This window comes from Dipodomys merriami, unplaced genomic scaffold, assembly GCF_024711535.1.
Source record: "Dipodomys merriami isolate MVZ:Mamm:240054 unplaced genomic scaffold, mDipMer1.0.p SCAF_1, whole genome shotgun sequence".
In the NCBI taxonomy this organism is placed as follows: Eukaryota; Metazoa; Chordata; class Mammalia; order Rodentia; family Heteromyidae; genus Dipodomys; species Dipodomys merriami.
The window spans coordinates 55,409,550-55,424,791 of record NW_027202270.1 but is presented as its reverse complement, the minus strand read 5'-3'; the positions used below and the strand labels follow the sequence as shown (position 1 = coordinate 55,424,791).

General features: G+C 41.6%; 1 protein-coding gene across 12 annotated transcripts in view; it reads left to right on the top strand.

Moving 5' to 3' along the window:
- Pkp4 (plakophilin 4) overlaps positions 1-5,878 on the top strand; it is a 219,247-nt gene extending 213,369 nt beyond the window's left edge. For 8 of the 12 annotated variants that reach the window (XM_070022754.1, XM_070022736.1, XM_070022732.1 and 5 more), the window contains 3 exons: positions 1,419-1,544; positions 3,120-3,193; positions 4,883-5,878. In XM_070022754.1, coding sequence (XP_069878855.1) covers positions 1,419-1,544; positions 3,120-3,193; positions 4,883-5,131 — 449 coding nt within the window. In that variant the 3' untranslated portion in view covers positions 5,132-5,878. The remainder of the gene's footprint in view (positions 1-1,418; positions 1,545-3,119; positions 3,194-4,882) is intronic. The other 4 variants (XM_070022741.1, XM_070022733.1, XM_070022775.1 and 1 more) reach the window with 2 other exon arrangements.
- Positions 5,879-15,242: the final 9,364 nt, after the last annotated feature.

Sequence of the window (15,242 nt, the reverse complement as noted above, 5' to 3'; positions counted from 1 at the left end):
CAGTGTTGGTGGCTCACATCTGTAATCCTAACTACTCAGGAGGCTGAGATCTGAGGATTGCAGTTTGAAGCCAGCCATGGCAGAAAATTCCCCATGAGACTCATCTCCAATTAACCACTCAAAAACCAGAAGTAGCACTGTGGATCAAGCGGTAGAATACTGTCCTTGAGCAAAAGAGCTCAGGAACAATGCCCTGGCCCAACCAAAAAAAAAAAAAAAAAAGCTGGCCCCAGCCCCATTCCTAAGTAACCTTGCATTCTATGGGGTAAGTTATATGTCATTCTTCTTCTAGAGCTATTCTTAATACTTACCTTCCATCCCTTAGCACTAGTGCAGGCTCTACATATGGAAATACCTGCAATTATAGGAAGCAAGCCAGTGATTTCTGTCCTACCATCTTCCAGAAAGCAGACAAAGTTGAGTGTCCTATATACCCTGCCTATGTGTGCTTACCTGTATTAAACACCTGCAGCTTGTCAGTGAAAGTGACATAGGAAAAGTACTTCAATTAATGTCAGCTTCCTTTTGAAGGCATCTTTGCCTATCAAACCACTGGGCTCAAGGTTGGGGGACTGTTAAGTGGATAAAGTGAATAAGCCACTCTTAATTTGTAACTAACTTGCATGCTAGCCAGATTTTATAATGAATATATGCACTGTTTCTCCCTTCTGTGCAAAAAAAAAAAAAAGAAAAGAAAAGAAAAAAATACCTCTAATAATGACCTATGAATGGATCTGTCATTATCAGATGTTCGGCCCAAACTGGGATAAAACATCTGAGCCTTGTGAGGTCCAGACTTAGCACCAGGAGCTTCCTGATGAACTTCCTCAGCCTTACTGAACTTGCATGATTTTCCTGACTATAGACTACCATAATGAGAATTATAAATCTTCATTAACATAGGCACTCTTATTAATCAAGCACATTTAGAGATGCAGATATTTTTGAAATAGAAATGAAAACGTGCCATAAAATCCGTTTATTGAAAGAGCTACACATAAAGATAATTGATGGGTGTTTTAAAAGCAACCAAACTGGGATGGCCAGATAGCAAATGTAACTCATGCATGGCTGTGAAGTTTCTGAGGGCTGAGCAAGTAGACACGGTGCTGGCAAAGCTGCATGACTGTGCTGGGCCCTGCAGTGTGCTCCTCACTCTTGCCTGGAAGACCCGGGGCTGTGGCCAGTGCTGGTGCTAACCGTGCTCAATCTACAGGGTGTGCGTTCCAGATCCCCAGATTTGGCTGCTCCTCAACTCCTAGCATCCTCAAGGCTGACTTCAAGCGCCAACTGTGTGGCTTTCTAGTGACTGACCTTTGTTTTCCCGGAGAGGATTTCCAAAGACACTAATAATCTGATTTCTCTCTCTCTCTCTCTCTCTTTCTCTTTCTTTCCTTCCTCCTTTGCCTCTCCTTCAGTCGGCAGCACCTCTTCCTCACCAGCACTGTTAGGAATCAGAGACCGCTCTGAGTACGATAGGACCCAGCCACCTATGCAGTATTACAATAGCCAAGGGGATGCCACACATAAAGGCCTGTACCCCGGTAAGACACCAGTTGGGTGTGTGATACAGTACCTCAAAAAGCCACATTTCTGGGCATTCAGCCAGTGTCCTGGGAAATAGCTTGTGCTTGTATTGAAATGGTCCCCCAGCAGTAAACCATGTTCCTGACCCTTCGTCCCGCTTCCTAGGATCATTGCCTTTTCCACTTGTTGTAAGCAAACTAAGCTAAGTAACTAAATGGTGGTCAGAAGTAAAAGGAGGACTGAATTCAAATGAGAGATTGTTCCTACTGCCCAGGGGGCAGTCCTCTTGATCCACTTCCTCCCTGCCTGGCAGTCTCTCTCTTGTTCCTCATATCATAACCCTGGGCTCCATGTTGTTTTACAAGGCCTACATCTTCTAGACTGGCTCATCTCCAAATTCAAACCAGAGATCAGTTCCATTTATTTTTCCTTGGAAAAAAGTGAATGTATGAGGTGATTTTCCTCAGTGGTTATTTTTTAAAGAACAATGAATATATAACACATTAATGTTTCATATCATACTCATAAAGGTCTTCAGAAAAATTACTTAACTGTACCAGAAGTTTCAAATCAATTTGAGGTCCCCTCCCCACCCAACCAAGAGTACTCTTGCCTCAAAGGAAAAAAAAATCTTATTTATTAAAAGGAAATAAATAAAAGCTGGTGGCAACTTAACTACTGCTGGGGGAACAGTCTCAGTTGTACCATTGTCTTTGAAACTGTGATTTCACAGGACTGTTTACTAATCGACTATTGTTACCATGGCAATTAATAGCTCAGAAAATTGCAGATGCTACATTTCAAATACCAGGCTCTGTGCAGAAGGCAGTGCACATACAAACTCTAATGTATGGCTGGTCGAGATGCACAGCAGCCTGCTTTTAAAGGCTCCTCCTTCAGTATGCATGCCCTTCTGTGTCTCCTTTGCTTGCTTCAATAAACTAATTTGCCTCCAGTAAGTTTCATTCTCCTTCTTAGAAAAAAAAATTAAAATCTTTGGTAGCCTTAAAAATAGGTAGCTAACTAGTGACGTCATTAGTAATCTAATGTAGACTCTGAAACACCATTACCAAGTTCTTTTCATTTCACAACCCACTTCCCCATGGCGGACACATGTGGCCCCATTACTGAGAACATGCCTGTGCCTGCTCTTCCCAGAACCTGCACTTCTGGATCACAGTCATTCTGAAAGCACAGAGCTCAGCCTAATACTGTGTCTACCTTCTCTCTGATCTTGCTGAAGCTCAGAACGTTAGATGAGTGCTGCTGCTCAAAGCCAAGCAGAGAAATCCCCCCTTGCTGAGCAGAGCTTAAGCAGGACCCCTTGGGGGATGAGGTATGCCTTGATGTTGCTTTTTTGCGAAAGCACACATGGCTTATTTTTGCTCTTAGCCCCAGCCAGCCCCAGGCTACACAGCAGCCAGGCCAGATCCAGGGAGCCATGACTGCTGTCTCTCAGTCTGCCTTGGCTCTGGGGAAGGCAAGCCCTGTTGGAGACAGCACTAGTAGCCCTATTGTGGGGACGCTACAACAGTCATAATGAATCAGAATAATGAGCATTAGTTTTAATTTCATAAAATATTTTCTTACAGGCTCCAGCAAACCTTCACCAATTTACATCAGTTCCTATTCCTCACCAGCAAGAGAACAAAATAGACGGCTACAGGTGAATTTGCAATATCTTTTGTACAGAAGGCCGATTAGCAATAACACATAAGGGGTCCAACGCGGGTTGACTTCCCAAAGCTGGGCCAGCTTGGTAGGGCCTGAGGAAATATGTCCTCAGAAATGTACCCATGGTTTACTTCTATGGTGGCTTCCTCTTCTTGAATATCCATCGGTGCCACTAAGACTGTACCCCAATGCTGGGGATAGCTGAGTTCCTAACGTGTGCTCTGCTCTGTACCCAACAATGTCCCCCAGTCCTGCCTGCCCCCACTAAGCTCTGAAATAACTTCTGTCTTCTGGACGAGGAAAGGTTGGTACACATACTTTATTCTCATCTTTTATCCTTTCTTCCCAGAGACTTCATTCTCCATCCTCATTACTGCTTCCCTGTCCCAGCTCCATGATTTAGAAGCCCTGAGGTTTGGCCTCGAGGCTCTCAGAGGTCAAAGCGAACTCAGCCCCTGCTGGAATGCGGCTGCTCTCACGCCAGTGTCCTGTGTATTTGGAAGACCCTTGTTCTGCTGTCACAAGGGCCCTGTACTCAGTGTCAGGGCCTTCTCGAGGCAGTGGCCCACCTTTTATATTCCAAAAGCACAAAACAATTGTGTTTTCCCAAGAATGGAATAAAACCCTGTCCTTCTGATGAGGCCCCTTTCCATGCTGCCTTCTTTGCTTTGTAGATGGACAAACATACTTGAAACCTTTTTTAGATGGGGTCTCACTATGTTGCTCAGGCTGGTCTTGAACTTGTGGGCTCAAGCTTTCTTCCTGTCTCAGCCTCTGAAGTAGCTGAGACTTCAGGCATGCACCACCACACTCAGTTTATGTTTTTCATTTGATTTTAGTCAAGAAAAATAGCCTCAGAATTATAACTCTACTTTAAAATCCAGATGTTAGCTGTAGATATTAGAATGAATTTAGTTCTAGAACAAGATGCTGATATCTATATGGTGAATTTGAAGAGTCTAGGTATTGGGTATGATAAAGAAGGAAGACATAAGAACCGTGATAATTTGGACAAGTTAATGTGAGATCACAGCAGCATAGAAGGAAATGGGGAGTGGGGTACCTGTGTGGATGCTCATTTGTGTACTTTGCTTTCTTCAAATGGACCCATTAGTTCTGTCTTGAAGAAGCCTTCTCCCCTGGAACTTGATGTGCTCACACATCTCTTCTAATTTTACTGCTCTCCTACCTTGACATTGCTTATCCCTTTAATAAGACAGCTTATAGCAGAGTTTCCAAAGGGAGATTGCTGTTCATCAAAACACATATTTGTTTTGTTTACTTTTTAATTAAATGATGGATTCAATCCCCAGAGGTAAATGTTCTCAAAGATGACTGCATAATTACACAATTATCTGAGACTAGAAATGCAGCTCCCAACTAAATCTATTAAGTACTCAAGGTTAGCTATGTAAAAGCAAGAATCAAGGCCATCCTCACAATTTGGCCTATAGGCCCCTTCAGACAGCTTGCTGCCTCTTCAGGACAAGAGTTGAACAAAGCAGGCCAGCCTGCCTACATGTGTCATTTAAATCTTTCCAAACACAAAGGGTGTTCCTGAAACAACTTCTTAAGTCCACAAATGCTACTTGAAAAATGTGAAACAGAAAGCCCATATTAATGTTCAATGTATATTTTCAAGAAGTGCTTTCATTCATTTGCCTTTCTATTTTGTCAACAGCATCAACAACTGTATTATAGTCAAGATGACTCCAACAGAAAGAATTTTGATGCTTACAGATTGTATTTGCAGTCTCCTCATAGCTATGAAGATCCTTATTTTGATGACCGAGTTCACTTTCCAGCTTCTACTGATTACTCAACACAGTATGGACTGAAATCAACCACAAATTATGTAGACTTTTATTCCACTAAACGACCGTCTTATAGAGCAGAACAGTACCCAGGGTCCCCAGACTCATGGGTGTAGCATCGAGACACTGGGCAGAGGAACTCTTTCTTTCTAACCTTGTTTGGATTGAGGTGAAAAGTCCATCTTGCTGACTTGATGATGAAATATGAAAGTGAAATGGAAGGAATGAGTGAAGAGCATATTTTATTTTCTTTTGAGGAATTTTCAGGGAAGTGAGAAAACCCTTGGGAGAGGACTTTCTAAGCTTTATCTAGGTGTTAGATCTAACTACTTGTAGATTCTGTAGTCTGGTGAAGGTGTGGGTGACGTGACGAGAGGTTTGAGAAATGGGTGAAATGAGAGGGGGTATGTGTAGGTCAAATCAAATTCAAGATGATTTTTTTAATGTGAATAAAGTTATGTTCTGATAGTTTGTACAGAAAAAAATGGATGCCCTTCATGTTTTATTGCTATTACTAAATGTCAAGATTGTATGCTATTATGTCTTGTAAATTTCTTTTGTTGGTGTAAATATGGAAATGCCACATTGGTTAAGTGCCATCATTTGTAATGCAGTGTGTCATTTGAAAAGAGAGTCGAAGAAAGTGACAGCTTACAACCAAATGGGTAACTTGAGGAACAGTTAACAGTTTAAAACAAATGTAGACATCCTTTGTTTTCACAATGAATAGTGTACTTTGGAAGCACAAAGTCCAGGCTGGTATCACAGCTCCATGCCCATTCCCTGCCTCTTTCATAGGACACGTCACTGCCATTTTCTATGCACATGAAAGAAAAATAAATGTGGAAATTTCATCCTTGGAAGTGTGTTCCCTGTTTTCTGTTTATCTTCTGACTGTGATATGGAAAAGCAGGTGTGAGATGGGCCACACCAAAGAATGAAGTGAGAGCTTTTCCTTCTCTTCATCTTGGCATTGTTATTTCCTGAATTGAATGTGTTTCAATGTGTTGGGGTTCTTTTGTTGTTGTTATCAGATTGTTGTATGTATTTAATACCACTTTCCACCTAAGAAAAATTATATCTTGGAGGCTGGCCATAACTAAACTGGCAAAGATAGCTTTTGGCATCATTTTTAAGAACTCAGTAATTACATAAGAACATTGGCTTAGTATTTATTTTGTTGGCATCAGTGTAGTAAGCCAACTCATTTCTAAGTAATTATTTTGCTGATCAAGTCCATGAGAAACTGATTCCTAGATTAGAGATGGAGTAGGGAAAGCCCACAAACATTGCAGGCAAGAGTTCCCAGTAGTACTGTGTGAGTTTTTCTCCATCTGTGGGGACAGTAAAGGCTGCTAACCCCAGGAGGCACAAAGCCAGATCTTCCAAAGCCTTACATTTTCTGTCCCTGAGCCCAAAGCCTGGATATTCCCTGAGGGTTGTATATATGTTGCCGTATAGACTGCAAGCATGATTTTAAAAAAAAAATCACAGACCCACCATTGTGAGTACATGAAAAAGTACATGAAAAAGAAAAGGGTGCTTTTTATGAATGGACAGCTATCCAAGATTAGGAAGCAAAGTGAACTGGAAATGTGAGTCCACAGGAAGATTGCTAATGTCTGTACATGGGGAGATTTTTCTGGGATACAGGCTTACTAGATGGATACTTGCACCAGATGGCAGAGTTAGACTTCCCTCCTTCCTATGTCCTGACCACCTCACACCCTGGCCAGCTCAGCCAGAAGTATTACATTTTCCTAAGGAACTCATACCAGGACTTCAAAATGAAATTACTCACTGCCCTGAACCTGCTGTTTTGGTGTCTGGGTTAAGGTGAAGGACTTCACTGCTGTAGATAGGAAAACAGTTTGGAGCTTCCTGGGCTGACCTCATTATAAGAGGCAGAATTTGTACAACTAATACCAAATTGTTGCCAAGTTGCCAAGAACTTAATCAGCCCTCCAAAACAGACATACAGAGCCAGAAAGAGGCCTATGAATGAGACAGAAGATCTGAAGCCTATAAAGCTCCTAACTTGTGACTGAAAAATATGACAGAAACCTGGGTCATTGATCAAAAAGCTAAACCCATTCCCTCCAAGCAGTGGGAATAAACAAGCTCTGCTTGAACAATATTGATGCGCTCTTGCTGTACTAATATCACCAACTCACACACAGAATTCCGCCCTCAGGAAGAGTGCAGACTGTGGCTCTGCATAGCCAGAATCAGCCCACTTCAGCCCACACTGGAGGATCAAGCTCAAATGGATCCAATGTCAGGAATACAAGAGGATTAACCAGAACCCGAGAGGGTGGGGTCCAGGCCTCAGTACCCCAGTTAAGTCCTTAGGTGGTTCACAGTACAGTCAAGGAGAAGCCACTGGGCTGCCCACCCCCCACCCCATACACACACTTCCTCACTCCCATCCTGCCCTATCAGATGATTTTAGAGATGTGGAGTGTTACTGGGATCTTAAACTTGAAAAGTCAGATGTTTAAAGTTGAGTCTATGGACATTTCATAAGTACTAGATATTATTCCCACCCAGCCTCACACTATCAATCGTCCCGTGCCAGTATGTGGTGCCTGATTGCTGAAACAATATTGACATCTTGCTATCCTAATGTCACCAAGCAGCATATAGAATTCAACCCTCAGGAAGATTACCATTTCCTGAGTCTGGCCAGGGAGTAGGGTAGGCAAGGAAAAGGGTGCAGGCAGCCTGACTTTCAGCTGGCTCAAGTGTCCATTCAAAATACAGAAGGGATTTCTTAGGCTGAAATACGCACAGTTCACTTTGTGAGTATGGGCTAGCACTAAAGCATAGCACATTTAGCTGTCACAGCAAAAGTGTGAGATTTGTACTTACAGACATTACGTACCATTTTACAGATCCTGAAACAAACTGGGAAAATAACTTGCTAAGTGTCATTCAGCCAGTGAGTCATCAGCTAGTATTTTACAAACTCAATCATTTGAATTCCAACTAAACTAGTATTGACTATAGATTGTACATCACTCTCCTGAATTTATCAAACTGATTTTAAAAAACGAATGCTTACTTAACTATTAAACATAAAAAATGCCCCTGTATGTAACCAGTCTCCAGAATTCATCTTCTCTACCACCCATTAGTGTTGCATGAACCCATTGTGAGAAACTTGAATCCTGAACCCATTAGGTTAGGCTGTGAATGCTGTCTTTTAACACAGTCCCATAAGCACCAGGTGTCCTTTCATTGTGAGATCACAATACTGTCGGCAATATCCTTACCAGTACTTAAGAACACTTCTGTAAGTCTATCAGATAGACCATTTCCATGATCAAACTGGTTTACAAAGAAAAGCACCTCTGAAAACTTGGCTATTGCTGTTCACGTATTAGTTTTTTAATAGCATTGTATATTAAAGCATTTATTCATAATCAATTAGAAACAACCCAAATCTCCAACAGAAGAATGGGTACACAAAAATTTTATCCAAGAATGAATAAAATTGTGATATATTCACATAACAGAAAACTAAACAAAAAGAATGATACATAGATGCTATGACATGGACAAATCATGTTACTCAAAAAGGTCACAAAGTATTCATCTGTGGTGAAAGAAATTAGCACTGTGTTGGCGATAGGGGTGAGTATTGTCTAGAGTATGATTTGAGACTATGTAAATGTCTGTTTTGAGTGGGATAGCACACAGGTGTACACAGGTATCAAAACAAAGCATACATGTAAGATCTGTACTCACTGCATGTAAATTTTATCCCTATAAAAGAATTTAAGCTGGGTACCAGTGGCTCACACCTATAATCGTAGCTACTCAGGAGGCTGAGATCTGAGGATCTCGGTTCAAAGCCAGCCTGGACAGGAAAAGCTGTGAAAATCGTATCTCCAATAAACTATCAGAAAACCAGAAGTGGTGTGTGGCTCAAGTGGTAGAGCACTAGCCTTGAGCTGAAGAGCTGAGGGACAGTGTTCAGGCTCAGAGTTCAAGCCCCATGACTGACCAAAAAAAAAAAAAAAATTAAGCCAGGTGTTAGTGGCTCCCACTTACAATACCAGCTACTTGGGCATCTCATTGGGGAATCATGCTTCAAGGCCAGTCATGCCAGAAAAGTTTGTGGGACTTCCTTCTCAACCCATAGCTGGACCCTGTGGTACAAGTGTATCATGCCAAGACATGAGGGAGACTGAGATTGGTAGAATCAAGATTCCAGCAAGTAGCACACAGTTCAGGCAGGAGTCTGGGAAGGAAGAAAAACCCTATTCTAAAAATAAACAGCCAAAAATCAAGGCTGCAGGTGCAACTAAGAAGTAGAGTACCAGTTGAGCAAGCATAAGGCTCCGAGTTCAAACCAAATACTGAAAGAAAAAAATAATTACATTAAAGAAATATGGCAAACAATTGGGGGGGGGTAACAATGCTCAATAGGAAGTGTACTCATTACCTTACTCATGTAACTGTAACCCTCTGTATAGTATCTTTACAATAAAAAAAATAAGTAAAAAAAAAAGGAAGTTTATTTTGACTCACAAAAAAAAAAGAAATATGGCATCACCTATGACTTAGCCTTAAGACCTAGAATTAAAGTTATGTTTATTTCAAATCATAACAATATGTCTACTTACATAGTTTCTCACACAGAAGGTTTTAGCACAAAATTCATTTCAAAGCTGACAGCACACCAAATTAAATTTAAAGGGTATCCTGGAAACCAAATATTTGTAAAGCACTATGTGGGAGCCTTTTGAACAACCTGTGAGTGCACAGATTATGTGTGTGTTGACAATGGTAGGGAAAAAGTAAAACAGGTTCCTGACTAAACAAGTTGGCAGAAAGAAAGGTGTATAGCCCTTTTAGCTAATGAACCAAAGAGATGTGTAAATAAACACCTCATCCATCTGCCTCAGGGGCCCAAGCCACAGGGAAGAAAGGTGGAGCACAATTCTGGAAAGGGGGTAGCAGGAAACAAACAGGCCAGTGAAATTAGAGGCAGGACAGCTAATGGGGTTTTTTGAACTCCAGGAATGCAGGGCAGACTTTGAAATCAAAGGAGAACTTTGCTGCAGGTCAAGAAAATCCTTGCTGGAGAAGAAGTGATCTTTTTTACTCTTAATTAGTGTGTAATAGGAAAGTTACTGGAGAGCCACGGAAGTCAAGGAGGGTGGGACCACCAAGGCTAACTTCCACCTCTGAGCTTCAGCTGCCTTTTTCTGGCATCTGCCAACAGACGGGGCCTCCGAGTCAGGAAGGACACATCAGCTGAGATTTGTCTCCCTTCTAGAGGGGCTTCACTTTTGCCTCTAGCCTTATGCATCCTTGTGATGGGAGGAAGTGAATTCACATGTGAATCAACTCAATGTCATTAGGAACGCCCTGACTCAGGATACTCCTTGAAGACTGCAGACACAAACAGGAAATTTTTAGCAAGCAAATTATGACTTGAATTGGGTCTGTTTTAGTGCCTTTCCCTGTTTTTATATCAGCAGCTTCACTGGAAGCAGCTGGCATGTCCCCTAAGTGGCTGTTTGTGCCTATTGCTGTTGCCTAATTCTAACTTGAAATCACTAAAAAGCATTTTGTGCTGTCATAATCATTTGCATAGGCTATAACTAGCTCTTTCATTATTAAACTTCCATGAACAGTTGGGGAAATTTTGATAAAGACTTAATGATGTGATGGACTATTTCACCCTCCATACAGGTCTCGATGTTTCCAGAGCAGACCAGTGCATTGTCTCAGAAAATAAAATTAAACACTACTTCATTTTAGGTCAAAGGTGTAATCCTGAGATTGGTGGGGAAAATATTTAATTCTTCCTTCCTTCAGAAATCTCTTGTAACTGTTAACTAACTACCCAGAAGGCAACACCTCTGAAATGCGCCTTTGTTTGCTGGCAATGAAATCTAAAGTGTTTGGCTTCCCATGCCTTGATAAGCTTCCATCCAATGATTACTACTCTAATAAAAACCTCCCTAGTGTCTCTCTTTAATATTCTCCATAGTTAAAGACAATCCCAGCCCAATCCTAGGTGTGTCTTATTTCTTTTCAGGGGTGAGGAAGACTGCCAGGAAGCAAGCTTTTCTTTTTGGGGATGGGCACCAAGTTGGAAATAGTGGTCCTAGAAAGGGATCCAGTCATCCTAGAAGTGGTTTGCTATTTATTTCAAGGTTTCATTAAAAATATTTTGTGAGTGCAAACCAAGATGCACATCCTGTAGCTGAATGATTTAAATATCTATGTGTCCAATAAAAAAAAATGTGATTATCATGAGCCACAGTGACCACAAATCTCCTTCTTGTCTCTAACTTTGATCAAAGATAATGGTATGTTTATTCAGTTTGTAAATTAATGAGGTTTCTTGTCTTACTTTTTCTCATCTCTGTGTATCCTTTTAAGTCATTTCTTTGATGATTAATATTTATAAAGAAAAAGCTATCAAGAAAAAGTGAGGTGGTATTGACACTCCTCAGGTCTACTGTATTACTATATCATATAGTTGGAGAAGTTCCCTAAAGCCACATGGCTGGGTTGTGGTAATGATATGTCACCACTGAGTGTTATAATTTGGATCTTAAATCTCCCCTACAGACCTACCTAATAAAGGCTTTGTTATCAGTTTGCATGCTATTGAAAAGTAGTTGAAACTGCAACCCCTCTGTACATCACCTTTACAATATGAGAGGGGTGGGGGAGGAAAAGTAGCTGAACCTAGGAGGTGGGCCCAGTGAGAGAATGTTAGGTCATTTAGGAAGAGAATCCTTGAAGGGGATACTGGGGCCCTGCATTGCCCCACCTCTCTCTTCCCAGTCTCCCTGAGGTAAGGGGCTTTGATCCACCACTATAATGCTCCCACTATAATGTTCTACCTCACTACAGATTCCACCCCCAAAATAAAAACTGAGCCAAATATCCATGAACTGGAATCTCGGAGACTTTGAGCCAAACTATTCCTCCCTTCCCTTGAAGTTGATGTATCAAGTATTTATCACAGGAATGAGAGGCTAACACAGAAAACTGATACTAAGAAATGGGGTCATTGTTTTAAGTATACTTGATAATTACTTGATAATTATCTGATAATACTTGATAATTTGGAAGCCTATATAATTGATTTGTGGGAGAAATTTTAAAAGTTTGGAGAAGCAGATTAGAGAAAGTCCAGGATAAATAAGCAGTTGGGTTTTCTTTGTTTTTATTTTTTATAGTATGGGGACTTGAACTTAGTACCTAATGCTTACTAGGTAGGTGCTCTACCATTTGAATCATAGCTCCAACTTTGCTTTTTACTGATTAGTTTGGTGGTTGAGTCGAGCAAACATTTTTGCCCAGGCTAATCTCAAACCACAATCCTCCAGATGTCTGCCACCTGAGTAGCTAGTACTTCAGGCATGAGCACCAGCACCCAACCCAGTAAACCAATTTTAATGGATGATGCTAATGTAAATGTGGACAGTAAAGGATTCTCATGAAGATTTCAGATACAAATGAGGACTCTGTTTAGAATTGGAGTAGTCCATTCTGTAGTAGTTACATTCTGACAAAGAACTTGTCTACACTTAGCCATGCCCTGAGACTTTTATGAGGCTAAGTTGAACAGTGAGAGAGGCAATTTATCTAGGAGAGGAAATTTCAAAGCAGCATGGTATTTCAAAGTGGCATGGGTACTGCTGACTTTTAGCCAGACTTACACTGAGAATTTGGAACAAAAATCAGAGCAGAAAGATTTGCAAAACTTTCAGTTTCGTCAGAAAAAAAGAATGTATATAAAATTACAGCCCAAAATGTGGAGATTGGCACCATTAAAAAGAAACCAAAAACTTTGCATCTTCACAATAAAAAAGATTTCCTCAGGGCATCTCAGGAATTGGCAAAGCCCACAATCCTTAGTAGGCTCAAAGGTATAAAAGCATAAACTATTTGTTCAAAAAAAGAGAGCCCCAGAGCAAGGCTGTTACACAAAGATGTCTAGGAAAGTGGGGGTTTTTTTGGAATTCATTTCCCAGTGTTCAGCAATCCAGGCACTCAGAAGTAAAGCTATGGTTCTAGTGGCCCTGTTTGGCTCATGTCATCAGCACACATTGGCAACATCCATATGATGTTGGTTTGCAGGCACACAGAAAGAGTTATAGGGTCATGGAGGCTTCCACTGAGAGTTCAAAGAAAAGCCTAGGCGGCCAGGATATATGAGACAGGGCAAGCGACCCTACAGGGAACATCTGAGAGAGTGATGTGTAAACCTGTGAGAGCAAAGCTGTCCTGGAGCTACCAGGAAGTTAGAGGTACTGGACGTATGAATCACTTGCAGAGAGAAACAGACAGCAAATAGAGACATCCCAGGAGAAAGACTAGGTGGGCAGCAGCATGCAAGGATATAGGTTCTTGGCTTCCCAAACCCTTAGAGCTCACATCATGTCACAATGTACCCCCCAGATGCAGGCATTGGGCTACTGATTTAATAGTTCCCATCCTGGCTTTTCATTTTACTTTTATCTCATCCCTCCTTTCTATATCCCTAATCCCTATTTGGGGAATGGGAAAGTTTCTCTCTGCCATTGCATCTTTGAAGTATATAATTTGTTTTTTGAATTTTTTACAGATGCTCACAACTGAGTTTGCCTTCAGTCTTGGGAGAGTTTGGACTTGGACTTTTCAGCTAGAAGAGCTAAGACTAATGTGGATGCTTGGATATGGGCTGAATGCACTTTGAACTGTGAGATGGACATGAGCCTTTGGGGATAAGAGGCAGAATGTTATGATTTGGGTCTATGTGCCCCATAAAGGCCCATAATTACTGGCCTGGTCACTGGCTTCTAAGCCAGTGCTAGTGGGAGATGAGAGACCTTTCAGGAGTTGGGCCTGGCGGAGGGAAGTCAGGTCACTGTAGCATGTTCTTCTTGCATAGGATATGGAAACACTGGTCTCTTTCTCTTTTTGTATCTTGGCCATCATGAGGGAGCAGCTTTGCTCTACCACATGCTTCTTGCCATGATGCCTTGCTTTGTAACCAGCCCAACAGAACCTAAGTGAGGGAACCAATGCTCTATGCACTATATCATCCGGAAACGTAATTCAAAACAAATCTTTCCCCTTTTTACAATGATTTATCTAGTTACTTGTCACCGTGATGAAAGTTACCTAAAAAACAAAACAAAAAAAAACTGGAGGAATTATGTTTGACTGGCAATGAAAAGTCCTCACAATTGTGGCTTGAACAAGACAAGTTGTAAACCATCTGGTTAGTGTCTCTTCTTCACTAGATACAGAGGTGGCCAGAGAAAAGAAGTCTAAAGCAAATAATGGGCTTTCAAAATTGTCTTCAGGGACCCAAGCTATACAGCCCTCTGTGGGGCCTTGGGACTTTTAGCTTCCCAGCTAGATACTGGAGCTCAACCATCACAAACTCATTCCTGAGCAAGGAGATAGGACTTGGGAAGGGGCAGCTAACCAAGTAAGTCAGCCCACTTAAAAAGAGCTTTCCTGAAACCCCTACCCATACATCTCATTGCTCACTCTGTCTATAAGAGAGGTTAGGAAAACTTTCACCTGGGTCCACTGTCACCTCTGTTCATGTAAAGCTTCTGTCAGTAAGGGAAACAAGGGGCTAGTCAAGGAGCAGGATGACTGAGGAGATTATGAGGTGATCTCTGCCCTTTTACTACTTTGGCGCCTATGAACATAAACTGTATTAATTCCACACTTGCACCAAAGCCATGGGACTCATCTCTCCCACAGATGAAAGACAATTAAATCAGATGAAAATTTTCAAGCTCAAATCCCCAGCCGTTCAGGCTCAATTGACAGTGTAAGTTAACCACAGGAAGCCAGTTACCATCAGGGCTCTGTGCTCAGAAACCCCACCCCACTGTACCAAACATAACTTTCTACATGCCATGCTCAGGCAAGATCATTTAGCAAATGTTTCATGGCTACAAGCAAAAATAATGATTGAAAGCCAGGTTCCGGTGGCTCACGCCTGTTATCCTAGGCTGAGATCTGCGGATCACTGTTCAAAGCCAGCCTGGGCAGGAAAGGCTGTGAGACTCTTGTCTCCAAAAAGCCACTCAGAAAACCAGAAGTGGCGCTGTGGCTCAAGTGGTAGAGCACAGGGACAGTGTCCAGGCCCAGAATTCAAGACCCATGACCAACAAATAATGATGATGATGATGATGATGATGATGATGATGATGATGATGATGATGATGATGATTGACCAAGTCAGTC